Here is a 23,891-nt window from a genome sequence, read left to right on the forward strand (position 1 = left end):
TCCATTGAACGTTGGAAGTCTGTTGATAGTATTATAATGGAAGACACCCTCGCGACAGTGTCCCCAACCGTCACAGAGGCCGAGCCATCCGCGGACGTGGCAGTGAACTCAACCTCTGAGAAAAGCCTAGCTGTGAAGACTGAAGAAGAAACGGAATCTATTCCGAGAAGTTTGGATCCTTCTAAGATGTCGGTACCACCAGCATTGCCCGTGAGAGCACACGATGATGGCCTTGAGCCAGCACAAAATAGCATAGCGGACACTACTGCATCATCTGTGAGGTCGATAAGGTCAGACGGACTAGCATCAGAAGCTATTCCACCTCAGTTGCCTGCCAGGCATCCAAGAGGCGATATGGAAGAGATCGAGCTAGATTCTCCCAAACTTCCACCTCGAAGAACTGAAGCCTCGCCTCTTCTGTCTCCTCCTCCAGAACTACCCTCGAGAAAACATAGAAATGAGAGAATAACAAGTCTTGCCAGCGACTTCCAATTCACCGGTTTTGCGCAAAAACAGCGGAGTATTTCCGGACTGTCTACGCCTGTTGAGCCCCAATGTGAAGAGATTGATGCTTCCAAGTATAAAGCTGATTCTACACTTTTCGGGTTCGTCGCACAATTGGAACTAGTTGATGAGTATGTGGAACTCTTGAGGGATACTGAGGATGCTGCTGACGATTACACAGTGGACCTTGGTTGGGAGGGAATACTGGCGGATTTAGACGAGAGAAGAGGGCTCGATTCTTTGTATGAAGATATGGCTGGGGGGAAGGCCAAAGGATTCGAATGGTGGTTCACTAAGAGTTATTTGAGTGAGTCGTCGAATCCAATCGATGGTAAATGGAGCAATCTATTGAACTCTTTTGAGTTTGGAACCCCAAACGATGACAAAGTTCGCCAGTTTCTTCAGTTCTCATTGAACAAAACCCCAGCTTCGGAACTGGCTTACCGAATAATCAGAAGTACTGAGTTCTTGGATCCTCTGTTCTTAATTTCCACGTTGGAATCCGAACCTGGACTCGCAAAAAGTCTAACATCTGCGCTCGAAGAGGAATCTCTATTCGGTAGCGTCTCTCCTCAATTCCAAACGCAGATACTTTTGAGAGGATTTGATCCATTGCTGGAGCAAATAGTGCTCAAGATTCTAGAATCACAAAGTTTTGATATCGGAAGCTTCAATGACCTTTTTTCCGGAACGCCTCCAAGCATATTCATCCCCCATTACGCTATCTGGAAGGAATACCACAGTCTAAAACATGGCCTGAAGTATCCAGAAAAATCGAGACAGGTATCCACGAAACTTGCCAACAAACAAAGACACCTTTTGAGCAAGAAAGAGAAGAGCCAACAGCAGTACAACGAATTGCTGAATAACTACCAACAGCTCAACGAGGAGAGGTTTCACAATGAAAGATTGATCGGAAATCTGTCAAAGGCCAACGATAAACTGAAGGCAGAACTCGCAACAAGAACGCGGGAACTGAATTCCATGCTTTCCAACTTTGACGTTATCAAAATTAACAATGACAAGAACCTTGGGATCGCCAAGATCAATTTTGATCTCTCGAAGGAAGTGGCCGGACTACAGAAAGACGTTGCTGCATTGAAGCAGGAAATTGAAAAGATCAAGAAGTGAAAAATGAGGAAGAGACTGGACTGGAAAGGGAGACTGGAATCCTATCGACCCTTTTGGTCAACCTACAGATTATCAAAAAATAATTCTCAACTCAGCATATACATACATCGAGCTGGAACTCCGGCAGAACGTCCACGATATCACCATGAACACCACACTTGTAGCCTTTGCATTGATTGAAAATCTCGTATTGCTCGTTCAAACTGAAACATAAAAAAATAGCTTCCCAGATTGGATGACTGGTTCTCCACACCACATCCGCCAACCAGCCCCTCGCGACTGTGTGCTAACTATGGCAGAATCAAGAGCTTATCTGTACGCGTTTGGGGTTTACAGAGATCTATTTCTATTCCGCATACAGAAAGGCAGAATCGCTTGAGACTTCCCCGTCATGCCAGTGGTAGAGGTACTTTCTGGGGTGCTTACCCCGCGGTTTGGTACATGCCTGGGATCTTAATACCTGCATCAGAGTTTCTCCAGATTTTCTCAGCGACGGAGTTCCATACGCTAATGCACATCGTCCCGTAGGTGCGAAAGAGACTAAAGTTGAAACAAAGAGTGCTGAAGCAGGGGGATATGCAGAATGGAGGCCTAGTATTTTGTGGAGATCGTGCTGGGATAATTATCGACAAATATATATGAGAGAAACAATCTCAGTCATTGGAACATATAAAGGTATTAGAGGTTGTGTGCCACCTTACTGAGCGTACCTGTTAGCCCGGAATATTTTACTAGTTTAACTCCGAAGGTGGCATCAGGGGGTGTGGATAAAACCGGGGAGAAAAACCACCAACTACCGACCCGTGGTAACCGGGCGGGCACAGGCCTAAATTATAGCTCTGCCACCGCTAAGGTCACGATTGTGTTTCCTGTACACACGGAATCTTCTTTCCGCATTGCAAGCAGAAACTCGATTTAGTTTACCCCGGAGACTATTTAGTCACACATGCGAAGTAGCGGGATGGCTTGCATATTTTGGTCTACTTCAAAGCTTAAATACGCCAAACCCTTTCGTAGCAACCCTCCTCTCATACATACGTCATATATAATCCGGGGGATACCAATTTGGGAGAGAGTGTCAGCCTCAACCCAGGTTTCGCTTGTTTTCGTGTTTGCATCCAGAACAAAGCAATTCCTTCCTCTCAGCTTGGTGACCACTCCCATATTGAACTGTAAAGATTTGCCATTGAATAATATTTCTCGTTTAAATAATAAGGCCTGGGCTAAATAGACGCGTCGTACCCGGGAGATTCAATGCCGTGCACCGCACAACAGCCGCGGAATTCCGACCAGCGACCACTCAGAGCAATGATATGCACGATGATGTAACAGGTGGTAGCTCTCCGCATCCTGCGAGTAGAGCTTTACAGAAGAGTTTACACACCCACCCTTGAAATTTAAGCCTGAAGGGTGGGTGACCTTCTTTGAATAGCTTTGCATAAATAAGCAACGATCCCCCCTTTCGTGCTTGACAATAGCGCTATTTTATTCTGATTATATCATTCCATTCTTTTTTTTGCCGCTACCTTTCTATCTTCAATCTGCACACGAAGCAGTAATAGACCATAGATTGATTGCTGAAATTTCGGAAAGCCGTCTTTGACAGAAATCCCTATCAAAAATTGAACGTGAAGTTTTGACAGAACAATGTCGGCCCCTAGCGAGCAACCCCAGACTGGTCTGTTTGAGGCCGCGTCGTCTGCCTCCTCGTCAAAGGACGAAAAGAACCTGAACTCGGACGTGGAAGGCTCCCATGATGCCGAGGATAGCTCCAAGCTCGATAACGTTCTTTCTCAATACTCAGTTGAACAGGTTATGAGTATGGGAAGGAACTATGCTTTGAAAAATGGCTTGGAACCTGAGTTGTTTGCCAAAGCTGCAGCTGTAGCAAGAGACCCTTCTGGTTTTAACTCTATGGACTTTCTATCTGAGGACGACAAGCAAGGTCTTTACGAGGAAGAAGCTCACCCTTGGAGAGTCCCCAAAACACTATTCTATCTCATTGTCATGTGCTCCATGGGTGCATGTGTACAGGGAATGGACGAGTCCGTGATCAACGGTGCTAATCTGTTCTTCCCCCAGGGTTTTGGCATTGATAACGGCACTAAGAGAGACACTTGGTTGCTGGGTCTTATCAACAGTGCTCCTTATCTGTGTTGCTCATGTGTATCGTGCTGGCTCACTGACCCACTGAACAAGAAGTTTGGTAGACGTGGAGTCATCTTTGGAAGTTGTGTCATTTCTGCGGTTACATGTATATGGCAAGGATTCACTAACACTTGGTGGCATCTGTTTATCGCTAGATTCATGCTTGGATTCGGTATTGGTCCTAAATCCAGTACCATTCCAGTTTATTCTGCTGAGTGCGTTCCTCATAAGATCAGAGGAAGTCTCGTCATGATGTGGCAGATGTGGACCGCCTTTGGTATCATGTTTGGTTACGTCATGTCTCTTGCTTTCTACTACGTTCCAGCACGCGGAATTGGTGACAACGGATTGGCATGGAGACTCATGCTTGGGTCTGCTTGTTTGCCTGCTATTATCATTTGTTTTCAGATATACGTCTGTCCAGAGTCTCCAAGATGGTTGATGGGCAAGAATAGGCATCTGGAAGCGTACACTGCACTCAGGCGTCTGAGAAAATTTGACATTCAAGCTGCTCGTGATTGTTTCTACCAGAATGTATTGCTGATGGAGGAGACAGCTTATGAAGGGGTTTCATTTTTCGGAAAAATCAAAGAGATGGTTACTGTGAGAAGAAATAGAAACGGTGCCATGGGTGCCTGGGTGGTGATGTTCATGCAGCAATTTTGCGGTGTGAATGTCATTGCTTATTATTCTTCGTCAATCTTTGTTGATTCAGGATTCTCCGAACTCCATGCTTTAGTCGCTTCCTGGGGTTTTGGTATGCTGAATTTTGTGTTTGCCATTCCTGCATTTTTCATGATCGACAGGTTTGGCCGTCGTACCCTTTTGTTGTTCTCATTTCCATTAATGTCTGTTTTCCTGCTGTTGGCGGGTTTTGCATTCTGGATTCCAGAAGACTCGCCAGCCAGAATTGGAATTATTGCCTTGGGTATCTATCTGTTCACAATAGTGTACTCATCGTCTGAAGGTCCTGTTCCTTTCACATACTCTGCTGAGTGTGCTGCTTTGTATATGAGAGACTTCACCATGTCTTTTGCCACTGCTACCTGTTGGTTCTTCAACTTTATTCTTTCCTTGACCTGGCCTTCTCTTCTTGCTGCCTTCAAACCACAGGGAGCCTTTGGTTGGTATGCTGCATGGAACATGGTTGGATTCTTCCTGGTTCTCTGGTTGTTGCCAGAGACAAAGGGTTTGACTTTGGAGGAGTTGGACGATGTTTTCGACGTTCCTTCCGACCAACATGCTGCTTACCAGACTCGCTTCCTAATAAACGCCGTCAAGAGAAATGTTTTCAAGCAGGATGTCAAACAACTACCTCCTCTTTACAAGCACCACAGAATGGCTGTCACCAATGCTGCCTGGGAAGACAAGCAGACAGTGGAGCATGTCGAGTGAAGTGTATTTCCTTTTTTAAAATTTATTGGCCCTGTTTTGTCTACGGTTTACCTCTCAATATTTCAGCTATTTTAATAAGTGTTTGTAAAAGCGATTTTCAACGGCGTTATGTCTACATTATTCAGAATTCTCATCATTCACTAGTACGTCCTCACTCTCTCGAGTGTCTTCACGTTCAGAGGGTGGTGAAGCCATTCTGGCAGAATTGTCTAGAAACACAAATTCCACCCAATTCTCCAAAAGTTGTATTCTCTCTAAAAAAAGAGTTTCAGTTACGTGCTCGCCCATTCTGCGGTGAAGAATCGTTGCGATTGCATCCATAGTCTCTGGCTGAAGGTACTCTTGCCGTTCAAACCAGTCAGACATGTTTTCAGTTATGGTATCGGTAGGTGTCTGGACCATATAATGTTGATCATCTGCTTCGCTCGTCGAATCAGAGTCCGATCTTTCGGCCGGAACTATCACCGAATTGGTCCTTCTTAGATCTGCATTGGTGATGCCCCGTGTGGCCCTGTTTAAGGCCAGCTTATTCGGGGGAATTTCCCTCAGTGGCATTTTCTCACTGGTAAATTCGAATATATAGAAACTTGAAAAATGCAATGATCACGAAATAAAGCGAAGATAGCCCATTTCTGTGTTCTGGGCATTTTGGTCGGCCATGTCCGATTCCATTTTCTGGTCTGTTGAGATCTCTAAATTACCATAGTAGAACATTAAACCTCAATTGAATATACAAACCATGCAGTTACAAAAGAAAAGACCTTAGTCTTATGTATCAAAAGCCGGAACCCAACTTAAAAACTTGAACCACTTGGGCTCCACCAAAATGCACTCAGCCTTGGATACCAAAATAGCCGGCTCTTTGCCGACGGGAACAGTCTCCACTGTTCCATGAATAACGCATTTTCTTCCCTTCACACTAAACACATGCGCCTTTAATATCACCGTCGAATTTGGGGGAGCCTTGTTCACAAAGTCGACACTCAGTTTGGCTGTGACTCCTCTCTTGCTAGGAAGCAGTGGGAACCCACAGAAGCACAATGCTTCATCCATCAGAGTGGATATCAACCCATTATGGATCTTCCCATCGCTTCCAACTAACTTCTCTCCAAGATGGTAAAATGCGGTGAGGTCCCCGCTCTTCCTGTCAACAAACACGGCCGGATCTATTTCGAGGTGTTGGGAGTCATACAGCAATCCTGTACCCACATGGTCTCCGTGGTGGGCCTTGGGTATCACTCCGGACAAATTGTAGAATTTGTATTTTGCAGGCGTATCTTTTTGATATTGTTGGAACAGCTTATTGTTCTGTATTTGTTTGACTGACAGAGGGTCTGGTGTATATGCCTTGAACAGTATCTTCGAATCATCTGGCCAGGCCCTCACAAAAGAGGCGTATCCGGCGCCAATCGCGGCAAATCCGACAAAAGCTCGTTTACCAATATTGAACATGTTGTTAAGATTAATTTAAGATAACTTATCCAACGATGTAAACGATATCGGAGAGATGAAACAGCATATATATTCTGTCGTACCCGTGGTCTCCCCGCGAAATTGTAGCTCCAAACTTAGTGTCAAAACCAATAATCGCGCCGCACTGTTGAACCATGCAGCATAAGCATTTAGTTTATTCATTAATTTTTCACATTTGCCTGTTGTGTGCGCATATATTTCGTCTATTAGTTGAGAAGCCTCTTTATTACTCTGTCCCATACCGTCAAAGGCACTAGCCTGCTTAGCCCGAAGATGACGGCTGCAAGCGCCCCAAATTCGAGCTTCTTCAGAATGCGTTCGTGGAGTTCTTCCCTTCGTATGGCCTCGGCATATCCTATGTCACCTCTAAAAGAGACCATAGTATACAGCGGTAACCAACGATCTCCCAAGGTCCTGCACAGTAGGGCATCGACCTTTTTCCGTAGAAGAAACCAGGGAGAAACAACCTTGTGCGACATCTCCTTATAGTTGTCAAGTGCCAGTTTCAAAATCGCCTTCAGGTCGTCTTTCCTGAGCTCGGTATACTTTTCAAAGGCAGCAGACCTTCCAGAGCTTGACTCGTCAAGCAGTGTCAACAGAATGCGAACATCCTCAAAGCCACAGTTCATTCCCTGGCCATAGAAGGGGACCATCGAATGGGCTGCATCGCCAAGCAATATGGCTTTATCAGAGAAGTGATATGGATCGCAATTCACTTGCATCAGCGCACCTCTTGGATGGTTGTCAAAGGCTGACACTATTCTCTCATGGCCAATTATCTTCAAGGCATCTGGGAATTGAGATTTGAAAAACTCCAAGGCTTTAGCACCGGTGTCCAAGTTCTTCTCGACCAGTCCCCATGGCCCAAAGAAAGTGGAAGTAAAAGAACGATCGTGATTTGCCAGTGCAATAAGCATGAATTCATGACGTGGCCAGATATGTAAATGATTCGCGTCAATTAGGAACTCACCATTGGGGCCCGCAGGAATTGACAATTCCACATAACATGTGTCAATGTACTCCTGCTTGTAGTTCATCCTGACATGTTTTTGAAGCTTGGATCTTGTAGCACTATAGGCACCATCACACCCAACAATGAAATCAAATTGGAAGCTTTCGCCATTTGATATAATCGTGACTTTCTCGCCCATCTTCAAATCGTCCAGCTTAGAGTGGAATCGGAGATCCACCATGGTTTTTCCAAGTTCTTTGTTGATGTTCTCACACTCCTCTAGCAATCTTATATTTAGCTGCCTTCTGTCTATGGAGTTGATAGCCTCACCGTAAAGTCCGTATTGCTGGCTTTCTTGATTTCCAGCCAAATCGTGAATCATACGACCAGTCATGGGTATGATGTCCTCCAAGACTCGATACGCCATTGCTTCGTCCACATACTTCAAAGCGCGTATTCCTCGGTCAGAAACGGCAAGATTTATTGACCTCAGGCTTCCTTGTTTAGCCACATCATTTCTGGGATCTCCTCGCATTTCGAATACGGTCACCGGGTATCCTTTCCTGGCTAGTCCAAGGGCAGCTAGACAGCCCACTAGTCCACCTCCAATAACCGCAACTGTCTCGTTTCTGGCAGCCATGACCTAAGCAATAGTTAAAGTGAACAAATTGTTTTATTGAGCTTCTGAAGCACAACAGGTCAATCTCCCAGAAAATACAGAAATGAGTAATCCTGCTCACCAGGGAACTCCAAATTTGTGATATTTGGAAGGCCATGATGACTCCGATGAGCTCTAAGCGTGGGACGATTCAGATTTTTCGGTTTACACGACGAAATGGGTCGATATCAAGTCAAATAAGGCTACGATTGGTTTGAGAACTTCTTATAAATAGCTGTCTATTTATACGGAACATCCTATTACTTCTGTAAATTTTTGTCTCAAGTAGTTCTCAAGTGCTGCACTATTTCTACGGACACTTTCTAGTTTGAGACACGGTGCCTATCCAGGTAATCTGATAAATAACTAGCTATTTAGGAAATCTCTTGAAAAGCAAGAATATTGTCAATTACCAACTTCATCTATCAATTAAGACCATAAATGTCCATTTACTGATTCTCAATTACTCTCAAATGACTATTCATTCAATCACTTAAGCTAATCTCCTGGTCTGTCTCAGTTCCTCAAATAGTCTCTCAAATAACTTCCAACCTTCTCTGCACCCGTCTCTAACGCACCCTTGAGCGCGTTTATATCCTCGCCGATGTACTTATCAGCAAACTCCATGATCTTTGCTTCCAAATCATCGTTGTTATAGGCATTGGAGCTCTGGTGCTGGGAAAGCTGTTCTTCGTCGTCCTCGCCGTAATAAGCAGATGAAGAGATCGCAGTGGCTCCAGAAAACGCCTGTAATTTGGCCTTCGCCTCCCTGGATGCGTTTTCATCGTAGGAGTTGATGCCGAAAACTTGGTCAGAGGAGATACCCTTTTGATTGCCGAACTTGGCATTAAGTTCACCCGAGTAAGCTGGCTCATTGGTGTACTTCTTGACGGTCTTGGCTTCTGATGGCTGGCTGCTTCCACTACCCACCATGCCGAATCCCAACCTGGTGAACTGCTGAGTGACCTTTTCCACGGGAGCTGCTGAGGCCACAGGAGCAGCAGTAGCGCCGAAACTTGCTTTTCTTTGAGCTGCTGGTTGCATGAAGTTGTCCAACTGCGCTAAACTGTCGTCTTCAGACTTGTCTGGTGTGTATCCCAACGACTTGGCTTCCCTGTCGTCTTTCTCTGCCTGTTTCTCCAACTCATCGAAATCGACATCTGCAGCAGAAACCTTTTTAGCGGATATCCTAGCTCTGCTGCGGCTGGCTGAACCAGAACCCAAAATGTTTGCCTTTTTGGCGCTGGCAGCAGTCTTGGGCTTAGAGGTGGTGAGTATTCTTGGCGCTGGAGCAGTTGATTTGGGAATAGAGGAAACAGACCCAATACTGGTCTTGCTGCCGTTCTTTGTGCCTAGAGGAGTGATTGGCCTCGAACTCAAAGGCGATGGGGTCGAGGTGTTTGGCTTTTGCCAGTTGCTGAAAAAATCATCAGCTTCAGGCTCAGGCGACACCTCTTCATCAGCGCCTTCTCCATCCAGAATATCAGGGTGGTTCTTGAAATCCAGCAACGCCTTCTTTTCCAATTTCTCCTTGTAGTTTGTGGCAATCAGAGACTCGTATTTCTCTTTGGGGTCTTTGGTGAGATACGAAGAACCTCCGTTTTTAATCAAAAACTCTTTGAACGCGCTGTTTCCACCGCATTTCATTGATCTCAATTGTTTATAAGTCCATTTGCCATCCAGGACACTAGACTTCACAAACGTCACATGAACGCCCAAATTACGATGGATAGCTGAACAATCCAAACACAAGAAAATACCGAACGGAATAGAAGTCCACGTCGGATTTTTCGCAGAACAGTCAAAACATTGGTTGTTCGCTGGATTCTTCTTCAGCTTGTTGAAAACAGCCGTGACCTCTGCTTTTGTGGCGAATTCTTCAGACATCTTTGCAATCAAGGAAGGTGCTGCGGGATCGACAGGAGGTAGCTGAGTGTATGTGATCAGTTGGGGTTATTTTTGTGCACAAAATTGTATGCAATACAAGTTTTGAAGCCCTTCAAATATATCCAGAGAACCCAAACTCGTATCCAGAACCGGTTCAGATGGCTGCGATATAGTTGATCGAGTTGATGATTCGTGTCCGTGCTCTGAATAGATGTATCAACAGCTTTAGAAATTTGCGTGTGCCACCCAAGTGTTGACAAAAATGGACTGGCGCATGCTTTACCACACTGATATTGTTGTGTATGTGTATTCACGCGAATATGCGTAGCTGTATAAGTATAAATTTATTAGAAGTCATCACAGTCATATCGGATCAGACAATCAAGTCCTCACGCTCCCATCCTTGCATCCTCAGGGTCTCTAGACCTTTAGATGGCTGAGGCTTGTTCACACCTTCTATCTTCAAGGCGAAGGGATTTCTATCTTCACCGTTCAGTTTCAGATTGGCAAAAGAGTGGTTGACCTCAGCATGCTTAGCCTCATCGGCTCTAACATAATTAATGAGATCCCTCATGCTGGCATTATCCTCCATTCTCCAGTATCTCTTTGCAATATCAGGAACCTCATAGTCATCTAGTCCAGCGATGAGTCCACGGTCAATATCATTCAGACATCTGGTGTATGTCAAAACAGCTTCTTCCTCCAAGTAACCGACAAACCGATGGCAGATCTTTGGTGAGATCAAATAAAATGCAAAAAATAAATTGCAAAAAACACCTTGGCCAACATAGAGCAGTGACCTGGCAAACCAGCCGGGGTTACCTATTTGAAGAAATGTCAGAAGATGCATTCTTTCATTGTACGCCTCTTCAAGAAGCGTTTCCACAAATGCCTTGTCACGCCTGAGCATTCTCAATGAGTGGAGGTGTCTGATAAACCCAGCAACAGACCCCGGAACTCCAGCAATACTTTCTAGGAAAACGATTCTTGAGAGCCATTGCTCTGAAGTCAATGTATATCTTTCAGGATGACCTTCTGCAATTGCGGTCTTGATCTCTTCCTCGCTCACATTCTCTGCATGTTTGTATCCTGAAAAAAAATCAAAGGAGGTACGAAGACATCTCATTGTGAAGAAAGCGACCCAATCAGTGATGGTCTTGGTTGGTCTATGACCTGGAGTCACCTTGTCCATGTCCACTTTGTTGTAACCGGGATGCGAGAACATGAAATCAGAGATGAACTCATTGTCTGCATTTTCGATTGCCGTGTGATTAACCTTTTCATGGTCTCCCAAGACAACCTCAGGTTTTGAGGCAGGTGTAGCCACAATGGTCATCAACCGTTTGTGCATCAAGGAAGAGATGCCAGTAGCACAGGCCCTTGTATAGATTGGTGTTCTGATTGTGCGAACTAACATGATGTAGTATATTATTTTGTTGTTTATTGAATATCTCGATCTATAGTAATTCTCTTCGAAATGTTCACGGAAGGGTTCTGCTCGACCACCTTTATACAGCTCTGCTATCTACACATGACCATTTAAGTTTTGTACGCTCTATGGGGAAGAAAACGTAAAAAACGAGCAGAATAATCAGTTCCGATTTAATCCGTATCCACAAATGCACCGTGGATGAGAAACCCTCTGTATAATCAAATCTGCACAGTGGGTCAGCTATCGTTGCCAGCTAAACAGGCAGGTGTGCCCTTGATGCTAGCCGAATTGCCTGCCAAATCGAGAATCGGACCAAAGACGCCGCGAAAGTTTCCGAATTTACCCATTGGCGGCTTATGGAAGGCTAAGTTTCGGGGTTTAGCCTAAGTTAGGAAATGACCAAACCCTCACATAATAGCAAAAGACGGGGTGGATTACAAGGCGTTGGACTACAGCCGTTTGTGCTTAGAAATCCACACTATTGTCGTAAATTGGGATAGATTGCACGGAAAAAAAACATTCTCCTAAAGACGTATAATGTTGCTTTATTTAGAGATCAAATTTTCATTTCTTTGAAGGCTTTTCTGCTCAAATTTGCATCCAGTTGCACACACCGACTTTTCATTAATATGGGGGTGTTTTCGAGACCCGTTAGTCGTGCGTAGAAAACCGCGTAGGTGAGGGTCAGCCACCGTAGCAGATCGGGTAGGTCTCAAGCGTTGATGACTGACCTCGAGCTATATTTTTGACCCGTTTTAAGCCAAGGGCATATACTAAATCTAAACGGTTCAAGATTGTTGTTTTTTGCCATGACCTCTCATTGGCCCAATATTGACAATCGCAGCAATCTCGCTTGCAATTACGATGGCTTAGATATCAAGTAATTTTGTATGCACTATGCTATATACACTCATTCAACACAAAATCGGACTTTATCTATCACCGAGCCACACCTTGGTCATGCCTTGGTCATGCCTTGGCAGCAACTGGGATCGGTGTCTTATCTTCGATTTTGCGCTCCTCCTTGGTAGGTGGTGACTTAACGACTGTACTGGACGAAACCTTCATTTTGTTGATGGGCTCTCCTTTGACAACTCTTTCCATTTCGTCTCTGGTCAAAGTCTCGTACTGCAACAAAGCCTCGGCCAATCTTCTTAGCTCAATGCCTCTGAATTCCAGTAAATTCTTCGTTCTTGTCTCAGAATCAACCAGCATGTCTCTAACCTCCTTATCAGCCATATCACGGAGACTGGGTGACCAGTTCTTGTCGGTCAGATTTACGGGGCCAATCTTATCAGACATACCGTACTGGGTCACCATTGCCCTTGCAACGTTGGTGGCATTTTCCAGATCAGAACTGCATCCACTAGTCACATTGTCTGGCCCATAGATCATCTGCTCAGCGACCTTTCCTCCCATTGCAACGTCCAAACGGGCATAGCATTCCTTTCTGGTGATGTCGTGTTTGTCCATCTCCGGAAGTTGGAAGGTTATTCCGAGAGCTCTTCCACGGGGCAAGATGGTGGCCTTGTACAGAGGGGTAGCACCGACAGTGTACATGGCGGCAATGGCATGTCCAGCTTCGTGATAAGCAGTTGTCTTTCTCGATTCCTCGGTCATCACCATGGCTTTTCTAGCGGCTCCCATAAGAACTTTGTCTTTGGCCCATTCGAAATGGTTCATATTCACGGAGAGGGCATTCTGCTGAGAAGCATACACAGCAGCCTGGTTGACTAGGTTCATTAGTTCGGCACCAGACAAACCAGGAGTACCACGGGCAATGATGCTGGGGTCCACATCTTTAGCAGTTTCCACATTCTTCATGTGGTGCTTCAGGATATCGACACGGCCTCTCACATCTGGGAGGTCAACGTTAACAACTTTGTCGAATCTACCGGGACGAGTCAGAGCCTTGTCCAGCGATTCTGGGAAGTTAGTCGCTCCAATGATGATTATACCTTCAGTTTGAGAAAATCCATCAAGCTCAACCAAGAGTTGATTCAGAGTCTGCTTCGCATAGGCCTGGTCCTTGGGGTTTCTCTTTCCTCCAATAGCATCCAGCTCATCGATGAAGATAATGGCAGGAGCCCTTGCACGAGCCTGTGTAAACAGCTCTCTCACTCTTTTAGCACCAACTCCGACGTAAAGCTCATCAAACTCGGATCCAGACATGAAGAAAAAAGGAACACCAGCCTCACCAGCCGTGGCTCTGGCCAACAGCGTCTTACCCGTACCGGGTGGACCAGTGAGTAAGACTCCCTTCGGCAGTTTACCTCCCAAGCCGGTGAACTTCGAAGGGTCTTTCAAGAAATCAACAATTTCCTCAAGCTCTGCACGGGCCTCATCAACACCACACACATCGCTGAACTTCACCGTAGATTCGGAAACATCGGCAGTTTTGTCATCAACACTGGTACCCTTCAGAATAGTTCCGTTTTCAACAAAGTACGAGAAGATCTGGTAAACACCGTATGTAGTCAGACAAACGGGAATCAGCCATTTTATCCATTTGGAGATGGACACCCAAGCGCCCTCGGTGACCACCACATGAATAGGATCCTGTCTCGATCCGTAAGAGCCAGGAAAACCGGAGCCCAATCCATTACCTGAACCGGCTAGTTCGGCCCCCAAAGAGCGCGACACAGCTTCAGCCTTAACAGTTTCGCCCATCTTCATCAAAGCCTCAATGTATAACTGGACACATTCTGGAGAAGTGGCGATACCTGGTGTCTCATATCTAGAGACCACGATGTGTGGATAGTTGGCTTTCAATAAGCTTGAGTAAAATTTCGCTTGAAGATTTGGATCCTGAAGCGATCTATTCGCCAGCTGTTCTGCATTAGCCAGACGAGCTGTTTGGGATGTTGAAGCAAAACGTAGCGTCATCGGTTTGATCACTGGAGATAGCCTTCGACTGGTAGGTATCACCGAACTCCAAATCATTCTGTTAGGGCTAGAAACGCCCAATCTTGCAAAGTTTCTGAGCATTTTGTGAAATAAAAGAGAAAAAGGAGAAAAAAATTGGGCAAACTTCAGAAAGTTTCAGACAGCTCGAACTACTGTTGTTGCCAATACGAAAGCTATCCTCACTTACTATTGCCACCAAAAGCTCAAACCTGGACTTTTCCGAGCTAGTATTTCAACCGTGTTTTTCTTTTGAACGTTCGAGGTCTTGTAACGCCTCTATATGATCACTCGTGTCTAGTCGGAGAATGATTTGGTATTAGGTAGTTAACGCAACCTTCCTTTGAGGGGTTGGATGTTGGACTGAGGACTGGGAACAATCCGTCAGCGAAGCGTGCACGTGGGCATTTGGCAGATTACGAGAGCAGATTAAGTGAGAGAGCGTGAATGTTAAAGATAGATATGGGTATGACATACATAAATTTTTTCTGCGATGGTGAAAAAGCTAAAACAAAGTCAGCAGATCAATGTGAAATATGAGATAAACAAGTATTCAAGTTATATATTGGAGGAATATTGGTACTCCACTGTATTAAAGTTCATATGCAGGTCAAATAACGCGAGATGTGCAGGCTAACCAGACAGAGCGTAGTGTACTCCTCTGACTGGATAATGCCATTCCATTAATTTCATTTAAAGTAATCATAAATTCATATATAGTTCGTTTCGTCAAGCTCTTTCATTGACCTTAGTATGTTTTCGAGATAAACAAATCACTAAAGTCAGAGGTGTTGGAAATGTCAAACCCACGCTCATTCGCAAGATGCAGAAGACAGATGAAGAAGTAACTTGTGGAGAGATCTTTTCTCTTCGTATCCGGATATGTCGCAGCCACCTCTTGGACCATATTTGTGAAATCCTGCTTGTCTCCATTGCTCATCTCGCTTTTCTCTAGATTTCTCCATATCTTGCGTTTTAGTGCGCTCACATCTACTCTCTTGGCAACTTTGGCGTAGTCCATGTAGTCGTCCCGTGCCTTTTTGCCGTGGGTTATACTCTGGGTTCCAATGAATTCTTCAGCGTCTTCATGGCGAGACTTCTCGGCAACTTCTTCGTCAAACCCTGGAACATCACTGAAGAAGTCCGAGGTCGGGTTCAATGGGTAAGGTTCATCATCTTCATCCGGCATGTCTAGAAAGGATGCACTTTCCATATTATACGAAGAAGGAACGTCCATCTCTTTTTGAAAGATAGAGATCGTATGCGATGGTCTCAAAAATTGACTCACAAGAAGCTTGGATGTGTATAGTTGTTGTTCTTCTGGAAGAAGATACTTTGTATCATTCTCGAATTGTGCGTCTGGTAATAAAGCCTTTGCTCGGGCAAAAAGTGACTTTGGAGTCGGTTTCTCGCCCAACATGTCTATGACGGTTTCGGCTCCCTTCTTTGTCTTTGGCTTCTCCTTGGCCTTGGTCTTTGTTTTCCTTGAGCTGGCAGCAGCAGCATCCTCTTCTACTTTGATCTTTTCCTTGATTTCTTTCTGCTTTACAGCTTTCACTTTCCAATGTTCTTTTGGCTCCCAATCGTTTTTAGCACTAGCATCAAAAAAGTCCATCACGTCGTTGTCCAGCACGCGCTCAGCTGGCACTTTCTGTTCTGTAGGTTCGTCGGCAAGTTCAAACTCTGGAATAGAGTCCAGATCGTAGTTGATATCTGGCAGGCTGGCCAGTTCGTCGTTTTCATCCTGGTAATCAATACCGGTGGAATCTGCCGTAAAAGAAGTCTGTATGATCTTGCGGAAATCGCTTGCGGTCTGTGTTTGGTTCATAACCTGTTCCAACTGGTGCAGGGATGGGCACACTTCGAGTTCAAGAAAGGGAGAACCATCTGGAGGATTCAACAGACCTTTGATGGTACTCAGATCCACACCGTGATGCGATGTTGTCTGGGATTGGCCCATCTCTTCAACTTCTCTATAGCTCCCGCTCTTCCCCGACTCGGCCCCTGCAGATGTATCAAAGACAACACGACCAGCGTAGTCTGTCTTCAAAGAGTTCAATAGGAGCGACTTTGCACCTCCTTCGTCAAAATCAGTCAAAGTCTTTCTAAATATGGGGTCCAAATTGAGTTCCTGGTCTAGTTCTTTCAGCTTCAATGCCTCAGCAGGAAGCAATGTGTAAGTCTTTGACTTACCGGACTTCTTCCTAAATTCAGGTGTTGAGTTCTGGAGTTCTTCGTCGTCGGCCATCTCGATGTCAGAATTATTCGGATCATCCTCCCCATTTGCGCCCTCATCTTGTCCATGCGCCAAACCTGTCAACAGACTTCCAGCGGCAGACACGGCAGAATCAATACGTGAAGTATACACCTTCATACATCCATCAAGCGTGGCACTTGCCACCTGAAAATTGATCTTATTGCCTTCCTTCAACAGGTTCATGTCGTGGAAGTAGTCTATGAGGGTCGAGTTCCAACTGTTCTGGGTATTGATTTTGTTGTCAGAGGCCATCTTGATCCAAGTCTCAAACTTTGCCCTAATATCCTCATCTTGCTCCGTAAGCTGCCCGTTTATTTCGTCATCTTCAAGGTCCAACAACCGTTTGTGCCGCAACGAGGAGGACAAGCGCTCGTCGTCTCCAGTGGTGATGAAACTCGCGCTTGGCGCGGGCCTCATCTTTTTGTGTTGAATGTTCATGTCACTGAGAATGTCAGTCCGAGTTCATAAATGTTTGCGAAAACGACAGAAGAGACCCAGTTGAAGGGGAGGCAAGAAGAAAGCTGGTTACAAAGACGTAATCACATTCACGTACACGCTAGGATGATGATATGAAGTGCGCCAACCAATGCTCAATGCATGGGGCTCAAAAATTGGTTTCAAGATTATTGAGGCTGTTGCATATGATTTATGCATGAACAGCCAAGTTCAGATATTTTATTGTCTTTAGATTTTGAATAATTGAAGAGGTAAAAATCAGGTGCAAATGAGAGCTCAGCTCTAGCAGCAAATCCAAGACTAGTTCCCAATTACGATTGAGACGGAAGGTCTTAGATAATCATATGCTGTATATTGCATTAGATTGCCAAAACATTTTTCACCACAGGTTTTCACCACATTTTTCCCCGATATTCTTGCTTTTGTCTATTTTCTTAGACTTGCCAAGTCCTTTGTTTTGAAAAAAGGCAACTTTTGAAATGCAAACAACACATCAGAGCTCATAGACAGCCCATGTCATATATAACAGTTTCTCAGACTCTGCTCAATCCTAGAAACATACTCCTGCATCTTTTTATCGTCATCCGAAGCAGAACGGAAAATGTCCCGAATCTCATTGGTCTCAATGGCAAGCTTCTTGCCCACTATCATCACGTCGTGAAGAACCACTATGCGCATCAACTCCAGCTCGTCCGTGGGGATCTCGCCGACATGAATCTTAGATACCGTTGGATCTTTCAACTTAGCCACCAAATCCAGGTCCAGAAGTTGTTCGACAGTCTCTGTTTCAGCCTCAGGAGCATCCGTCAATACCTCGCTGGAAGTATCTGAGTCAACGACGTAAAACTCCGAGTTGCCTCCAGCACTAAGGCTATTGGAAGAAACAGTAGATGAGACATCGTTGGAGTCGCATTGATTACTGAGAAGGTAATCCCTGCCAATAGCACCACCTGGGTGTCTTACTCCAAAAAGTCTCTTTCTCATGGCCAGATCTTTGACCTGTAGCTCTGCAAGTGCTATTGAAACACTGTCCATCAAAGAGAGACACAAAGTTGTCGATATGGTAGGCGCAGCCAGTCCATATAAATTTTGCTCCGACATCCGCTTAGGCAATTCCGCGTACAATAATGCCTGCACTTGCGGATGCTCGGATAGTGGCGACTTTTTGGCACATGTGAGGACGATCACCGGGATCGCGTCCGGAACATGCTGCATCATGGTGAGCATCTCTGGGCTGTTTCCACTGGCAGATATAAGAATCATACAGTCACCATGATCTTCTCTCACTATTCCTAGATCACCGTGCAAAGCTTCAGAAGGGTGAAGCAATGCTGAGTGAACGCACAACGAGTTCAATGTCGCCACCGATTTCGCAGCTATCTTGTACGACTTGCCCATTCCACACACTATGATTTTCCCACCTGAATTCAGCGAATCGTTCAAAACGCTTATGGATCTCAGATATTGGTCTCTTGACCACTGTGAGACTTGGAATTGGGAGGCTAGATGCGAGATCGCTCGGCCCTGGGTTGACAATATGGACTCCAACACCTTCAAGGATGACGAAAGCCCGGCTTTGTCATCAGCAGTGGGAATGGAAACCACCGACGTCCTCCTGCTTAACATGTTGAATTCGGACCGTATGTGATTAGAACCGAGTGGTTAGAACTGGGGGTTTAGAACTGGCTGGTTAGAAGATTCGGTGTAATTTTCACCGGACGAGACTGAACAGCGACTGTGGCCAAAGCTAAGAACGAGAGATGACGATGACCTTGGGCCCCTATCACTCTATGAGCAAATTCTAGCAACAGATTCAATTGACTGGCACGTGAGCGCTTCAAAGGTGCAATTCTAGACAGTAGCACCAGTTGCAGATGTTTTTCCGTGAAAGAGAGAATGTCAGAGAAGGCCAAGGGGAGGCTCGGACTTATGCAGAGATTCATTCTAGCCTTTATCGATATTCTCGGCATGAGTTGACCGTGGCTGAACGTGCGCTTACTAAAGCCGGGACTAAAAGCCACAAGAGGAAAGCGAAGGGTCTAACGGATTATTAGGAGGGAGATAGGGAATGGATTGTTTCAGAAAAGGTCAAGTTATACTTTGTTGGAGCATATTCTTAGAAAGCTATCGAAATAGAGCTTTTTATTGTCAGAATAGTGGCAGTTTGTAGAGCTCGCAGTCCACTTAATGTTGGCCAGCCCCGGGGAATCTACCATTCGGGTCGATAAGCTTCAGCCAGCCGCATACAATATGGCAGCGCAACCTTTTATTCTATTATCGACTAAACTGTATTTCGAGATGATACTATGATGATTTTCGGTTGCTACTCTTCATTGCTAATCTCTATTGATGCATTCGTTGCTAATCTTTTATCTTTCCCGCAGTATCCCATACCTAAAACGGATAGCAGCAGACACCTCATCTCTCTTGTAACTTCCCTGAACGAAGTATTGAGCAATTTCACCCAATTGCACACAATACGAGGTACGATGATGGAGTGACTGGTGACACGTGCTTTCAATGGCAGACCCCGGAAGCGACCGGAACAATTCATTGATAGTGCACGACCTGTCATGAGACTTAATTATAGATGTTCTGTAAGACAAGAGGTGTCATGTATTCTTTTACATCACTTTCGATTTGGTTATTTTTGAATTTGGTATCGAAGAGTGCGATGATAATATGATTTTTTCAATTGCGAGCTCAAGCGGCTTATGGGCCTTGGTCGTAGTCTATTCCTTACTATCATTCAAGACTGCCTTATCGCTTCCTATCACTGATTTGAACCTAGAAGATCCGATAGATGAAATCACCATGTTGGATATGATGAAGTCCTCTTCGTTGTTCCGAAATCTTCCGCCGTTGGTGAGCCTGCCTGCAGCTTCAGAAAGAACTTTGGTGGCCGGAGAAGTTCCCGATTACGTGCTTGATTTTGCCCCCGTGGTACATCTCTACTCAGAAGAGAGATATCTGCCGTATAATGTCGAAAAGTTCGTTTCCAACTTCCATGCATGCTTCAGAAATGGCTCCCTTGTTCCAGGTGGTGAGAGTCCCCTTAAACTTCAACAGTTAGAAGAGTTGGATAAGCATATTGTTGACTATGACACAGCCATTTTCATGACTGCGGATTCTGACTTTGATAAGGACCCAGAATGGATCACTGGCAAGCACAACATCCCCAACGTTTATGATGGGGCAATTGAGGATGCTCCAGCTACGCTCATTGTTGTTGATAAAGGCAATGGCTGGGTGGATGCCTATTGGTTCTTCTTCTACTCTTTCAACCTTGGCCCTTTCGTCATGGGATGTGGTCCATATGGCAACCACGTTGGTGATTGGGAACACACTTTGGTGCGGTTCTACAACGGTGAGCCCAAGATAGTGTGGATGTCCGCCCATGGTGGTGGAGGGACATATTTCTACGACAATCTGGAGAAATTGGAGACCGCGCCCAAACGGCCGGTCATCTTCTCAGCAAGAGGCACTCATGCCAACTACGCAGCTGTTGGCCAGCACTCTCATGATTTGCCTTACTCTATGCTTTCTGATTTCGCTGATAGAGGTCCACTGTGGGACCCTTCTAGAAACTATTTGGCGTATACATGGGACGGAACTAATCTGTCTTATGGTAACGGGTCTGAATACGGAAGAGAAGAGAGATTAGGCAAGTGGCTCTCTTTCACGGGTCATTGGGGTGACAATGATATGGATCCCAAGGACCCCCGCCAGCATTGGTCGCCCTGGCAATGGAAGTACATTGAAGGCCCCACCGGTCCAATCACCAAGAACCTGCTGCGTGTGGCCCCATGTCAGAGCCTCAAGCACTGGAAGACCTGGGGTGGATGTCAAGCGAGACGCTACCCCAAAATGGGAGAAGGTATTGAGAGCGAAGGCTCTCATTCTTGTGGAAACATCTTCAGGAATGTCAGGCCTGTTTGGCTCAAAACACTACTACACTATTTGACTTTGAACGGCATTGGCTGTTACCTTGCGGATTTGTTTCTTGGCTGAAATTCTCGGGAGATTCTCCAATTTCATGAGCTTTATGATTAATTTTTGCTGGTTTTGTTGGCTAAGGTGGGTGTATTGAAGTGGTCCCTCCCAGGACCATGCCAGTCTTATGCAGAAGTTGTTATTTTAGAATTTACTTGATACAATTGATATGGTTGATGTTCTCGCCATGCTCAGACTAAGTTTGTTTGATTTCAACGTAGATATTGAGCCATTAAGACATCCTTGTCTAACAGCCTTGCCTTGGCTTGTTTACCGAATTTCGCCCTCTCGCCGCCACCATGGAACGAAATCTGAATCGGAGGCCAATACTGGTGTTCCCTAACCTCAATTCCCGACTAAAACCCGAAATTTCGTACCCGTTTAATTCACCACGCCAAGGTGGTGATATTTCGAGGCCGGCGTAGAGCTTATCCTCTCAGCGTATTTATCATCACGGCTCCTCTCTTTGATCTCATCACAGTGGAAAAAAATTATAGGCCTTATATAATGTTCTGGCAGGCTACAACAAGCATCGGCATTTATTCGCGAAAAAGGTTGTTATTTGACTTTATCCCGTCATCTGCTACGACTTTAAGGCCAGTGCGTGTTGCCCCCTGAATTATTGAACTAGCGGAGTTGTGAAGCTATCTACCACCGACCCCACGACAAAGCAAGGTAACAAACACACCTGTATATGAGTTCTTCGATATCCCAAACGTTGCAAAATCAGTGGAATAAAAGCATACAGGAACCATGTCGCATAGGAAGCTACAGCAGGAGATGGACCGAGTGTTCAAGAAAATCAATGAAGGGTTGGAATTGTTCAATACCCTCTACGACAGACACGAAGGTTGTACGAATCCATCGCAGAAGGAGAAGTTGGAATCGGATTTGAAGAAGGAGATCAAGAAACTGCAACGGTTTAGAGAGCAAGTGAAAAACTGGCAGGCAACCAATGATGTGAAAGACAAGGACAAGCTGAACGAGAACAGGCGACTTGTGGAACAAGCCATGGAGCAGTATAAGATTGTGGAGAAGGGCTCGAAAACTAAGGCATATTCCGACGAATCGCTCATGAATGCGGCATTGGATCCAGAAGAGCAGGAAAAGTATGAAGCGATAGATTTTGTGCAATCCTCGTTGGATGAGCTGCAGAGGCAGACTGAGTCGCTAGAGGCGGAGCTTGACAAGATGCTTTCCAACAAGAAGAGCAAAAGGGGAAACTCGTATGCCAACGAGGAGAGGAAAGCCGAGATTGATGCTTCTTTGTTCACGCATAAGTGGCACCAGGAAAGGCTGGAGACCATTCTGCGTGTTTTGGAAAACGGCGCACTGCAGCCAGATGGTGTGTTGGGAATACAGGAGGACGTCAAGTACTACTTGGAGTCCAATCAAGAAGTTGATTTCATGGATGATGATACCATTTACGACGATCTGAACCTTGATGCCATTGAAAATACTGTGAACGACCTGTACACGGTTCCGGAAGAGGCATCTGCTGCCTCCACGCCGGTGAAGGCCAAGATCAAGCTGGATACCAAGGAAGCTGAAGATCAGCCCTCGCCTGTGCCCAAATCGGTAACGGTGAAGAAGCCGTTGAGTCGGTCTGGTCCTGTTGTGGTAGGAATTCCAACGCCGTCGGTGACGCCGGCCCTGCCTTCTAACTTGAAGCCGGCCGTGGTCCCAGCGAAGCCTGCTGGAGGTCTTAAATGGTCTGTGGCTGCTTCAGCCGCTACCGCTACCTCAGCTGGAGCTTCTTCTCCGGCTGCTAGTGCATCGCCTTCTGCCACAGTGTCGCCATTGACCACATCCAACGGGTCGGGTCAGGACCATTCGCCGGTCTTAACGGCTGCTGCTGCCTCTGCTCACGCTTCTCAAATATCTGCCGCTGCAGCAGTGACTGCTGCTTTGAAATCAGATGTTGAGTCCAAGCACCAGCTCACTGCTCTGCCTACCTCCGTTCCTTCTGTATCTACCACTATGAGCATCAATGCCGCCAATGCTGCGAGTGTGCTGGAAGCCCTCAAGAACCGCAAGCAGCACGAAGTACCTGCTCAAGAGCAACCACCTGTGAACCCGCTGGCCGTTCCTTCGACTAATGGGACAAAGAAATCGCAACCGTCAACCGGAGACTCTTCTCTGGAAACTGATGAGCAGCTCGCATGTCTGCCTTCTGGAATCCAGAGCATCATTCTATCCTTTGTGGCAGCAAGACAGAACGCTGATGAAAGCGCTACGCCGATCACAGATATTGCTTCGGCGGTATTTGTTCCACGCTACCACTCCCCTCTGCCCACGGAATCGATTCCTCCACCTTTGGAAGCCCAGCGAGTTGCACTGATATGGAACTCCATCAGGTCTTCCGGTAATCTGCAATTGGCTGCTCAAAACGTGGATACGGCAACTTTGTTCTACGCGTACTATTTCTCCCAGACGCCTTATGAAAGGAACGTCTCTGAGGCCGTGTTGAACTCAAGGCAGTGGAGAATGCATCTCAGCAAGCGGATGTGGTTCCAGAGATCCAGTCAGCCTAAACTACTAGGAGAAGGCTTTGAGATATCCGATTTCAAGGTCTTTGATGCCACTAGTTGGAGTCTAAAGGAGAGGATCGACTACAAGTTTGAGTACGATCAGCTCTCGGCTGTCTCTTCCAGTTTTCCCACAGTATAGTTGATGTATAGGGTGAAAAAATAACCATGTT

At 45.7% G+C, this 23,891-nt stretch overlaps 12 protein-coding genes across 12 annotated transcripts; 4 read left to right on the forward strand and 8 right to left on the reverse strand.

Annotated features, from left to right (window-relative positions):
* Positions 1–36: 36 nt before the first annotated feature.
* KUCA_T00005275001 (uncharacterized protein) lies at positions 37–1,635 on the forward strand (the record flags this gene model as incomplete). Its single annotated transcript, XM_022600454.1, has 1 exon — positions 37–1,635. The coding sequence occupies one exon, from the start codon at positions 37–39 to the stop codon at positions 1,633–1,635; it is 1,599 nt and encodes a 532-aa protein (XP_022461274.1).
* A 1,647-nt stretch (positions 1,636–3,282) lies between these two features.
* Positions 3,283–5,178, forward strand: KUCA_T00005276001 (uncharacterized protein; the record flags this gene model as incomplete). The annotated part of the gene is made up of 1 exon (XM_022600455.1): positions 3,283–5,178. One exon carries the CDS (start codon positions 3,283–3,285, stop codon positions 5,176–5,178), a length of 1,896 nt encoding a protein of 631 aa, XP_022461275.1.
* A 117-nt stretch (positions 5,179–5,295) lies between these two features.
* KUCA_T00005277001 (uncharacterized protein) lies at positions 5,296–5,733 on the reverse strand (the record flags this gene model as incomplete). Its single annotated transcript, XM_022600456.1, has 1 exon — positions 5,296–5,733. The coding sequence occupies one exon, from the start codon at positions 5,731–5,733 to the stop codon at positions 5,296–5,298; it is 438 nt and encodes a 145-aa protein (XP_022461276.1).
* A 213-nt stretch (positions 5,734–5,946) lies between these two features.
* On the reverse strand, positions 5,947–6,630 carry KUCA_T00005278001 (uncharacterized protein; the record flags this gene model as incomplete). Its single annotated transcript, XM_022600457.1, has 1 exon — positions 5,947–6,630. One exon carries the CDS (start codon positions 6,628–6,630, stop codon positions 5,947–5,949), a length of 684 nt encoding a protein of 227 aa, XP_022461277.1.
* A 227-nt stretch (positions 6,631–6,857) lies between these two features.
* Positions 6,858–8,243, reverse strand: KUCA_T00005279001 (uncharacterized protein; the record flags this gene model as incomplete). The annotated part of the gene is made up of 1 exon (XM_022600458.1): positions 6,858–8,243. One exon carries the CDS (start codon positions 8,241–8,243, stop codon positions 6,858–6,860), a length of 1,386 nt encoding a protein of 461 aa, XP_022461278.1.
* Positions 8,244–8,777: 534 nt separating this feature from the next.
* On the reverse strand, positions 8,778–10,148 carry KUCA_T00005280001 (uncharacterized protein; the record flags this gene model as incomplete). The annotated part of the gene is made up of 1 exon (XM_022600459.1): positions 8,778–10,148. One exon carries the CDS (start codon positions 10,146–10,148, stop codon positions 8,778–8,780), a length of 1,371 nt encoding a protein of 456 aa, XP_022461279.1.
* Positions 10,149–10,521: 373 nt separating this feature from the next.
* KUCA_T00005281001 (uncharacterized protein) lies at positions 10,522–11,565 on the reverse strand (the record flags this gene model as incomplete). The annotated part of the gene is made up of 1 exon (XM_022600460.1): positions 10,522–11,565. The coding sequence occupies one exon, from the start codon at positions 11,563–11,565 to the stop codon at positions 10,522–10,524; it is 1,044 nt and encodes a 347-aa protein (XP_022461280.1).
* A 984-nt stretch (positions 11,566–12,549) lies between these two features.
* On the reverse strand, positions 12,550–14,568 carry KUCA_T00005282001 (uncharacterized protein; the record flags this gene model as incomplete). The annotated part of the gene is made up of 1 exon (XM_022600461.1): positions 12,550–14,568. The coding sequence occupies one exon, from the start codon at positions 14,566–14,568 to the stop codon at positions 12,550–12,552; it is 2,019 nt and encodes a 672-aa protein (XP_022461281.1).
* A 664-nt stretch (positions 14,569–15,232) lies between these two features.
* KUCA_T00005283001 (uncharacterized protein) lies at positions 15,233–17,179 on the reverse strand (the record flags this gene model as incomplete). The annotated part of the gene is made up of 1 exon (XM_022600462.1): positions 15,233–17,179. The coding sequence occupies one exon, from the start codon at positions 17,177–17,179 to the stop codon at positions 15,233–15,235; it is 1,947 nt and encodes a 648-aa protein (XP_022461282.1).
* A 534-nt stretch (positions 17,180–17,713) lies between these two features.
* On the reverse strand, positions 17,714–18,823 carry KUCA_T00005284001 (uncharacterized protein; the record flags this gene model as incomplete). The annotated part of the gene is made up of 1 exon (XM_022600465.1): positions 17,714–18,823. One exon carries the CDS (start codon positions 18,821–18,823, stop codon positions 17,714–17,716), a length of 1,110 nt encoding a protein of 369 aa, XP_022461283.1.
* A 1,056-nt stretch (positions 18,824–19,879) lies between these two features.
* On the forward strand, positions 19,880–21,208 carry KUCA_T00005285001 (uncharacterized protein; the record flags this gene model as incomplete). The annotated part of the gene is made up of 1 exon (XM_022600466.1): positions 19,880–21,208. The coding sequence occupies one exon, from the start codon at positions 19,880–19,882 to the stop codon at positions 21,206–21,208; it is 1,329 nt and encodes a 442-aa protein (XP_022461284.1).
* A 735-nt stretch (positions 21,209–21,943) lies between these two features.
* Positions 21,944–23,860, forward strand: KUCA_T00005286001 (uncharacterized protein; the record flags this gene model as incomplete). Its single annotated transcript, XM_022600467.1, has 1 exon — positions 21,944–23,860. One exon carries the CDS (start codon positions 21,944–21,946, stop codon positions 23,858–23,860), a length of 1,917 nt encoding a protein of 638 aa, XP_022461285.1.
* Positions 23,861–23,891: the final 31 nt, after the last annotated feature.

Source organism: Kuraishia capsulata, genomic scaffold (assembly GCF_000576695.1).
Source record: "Kuraishia capsulata CBS 1993 genomic scaffold, Kuraishia_capsulata_scaffold_6, whole genome shotgun sequence".
Classification (NCBI taxonomy): domain Eukaryota; kingdom Fungi; phylum Ascomycota; class Pichiomycetes; order Pichiales; family Pichiaceae; genus Kuraishia; species Kuraishia capsulata.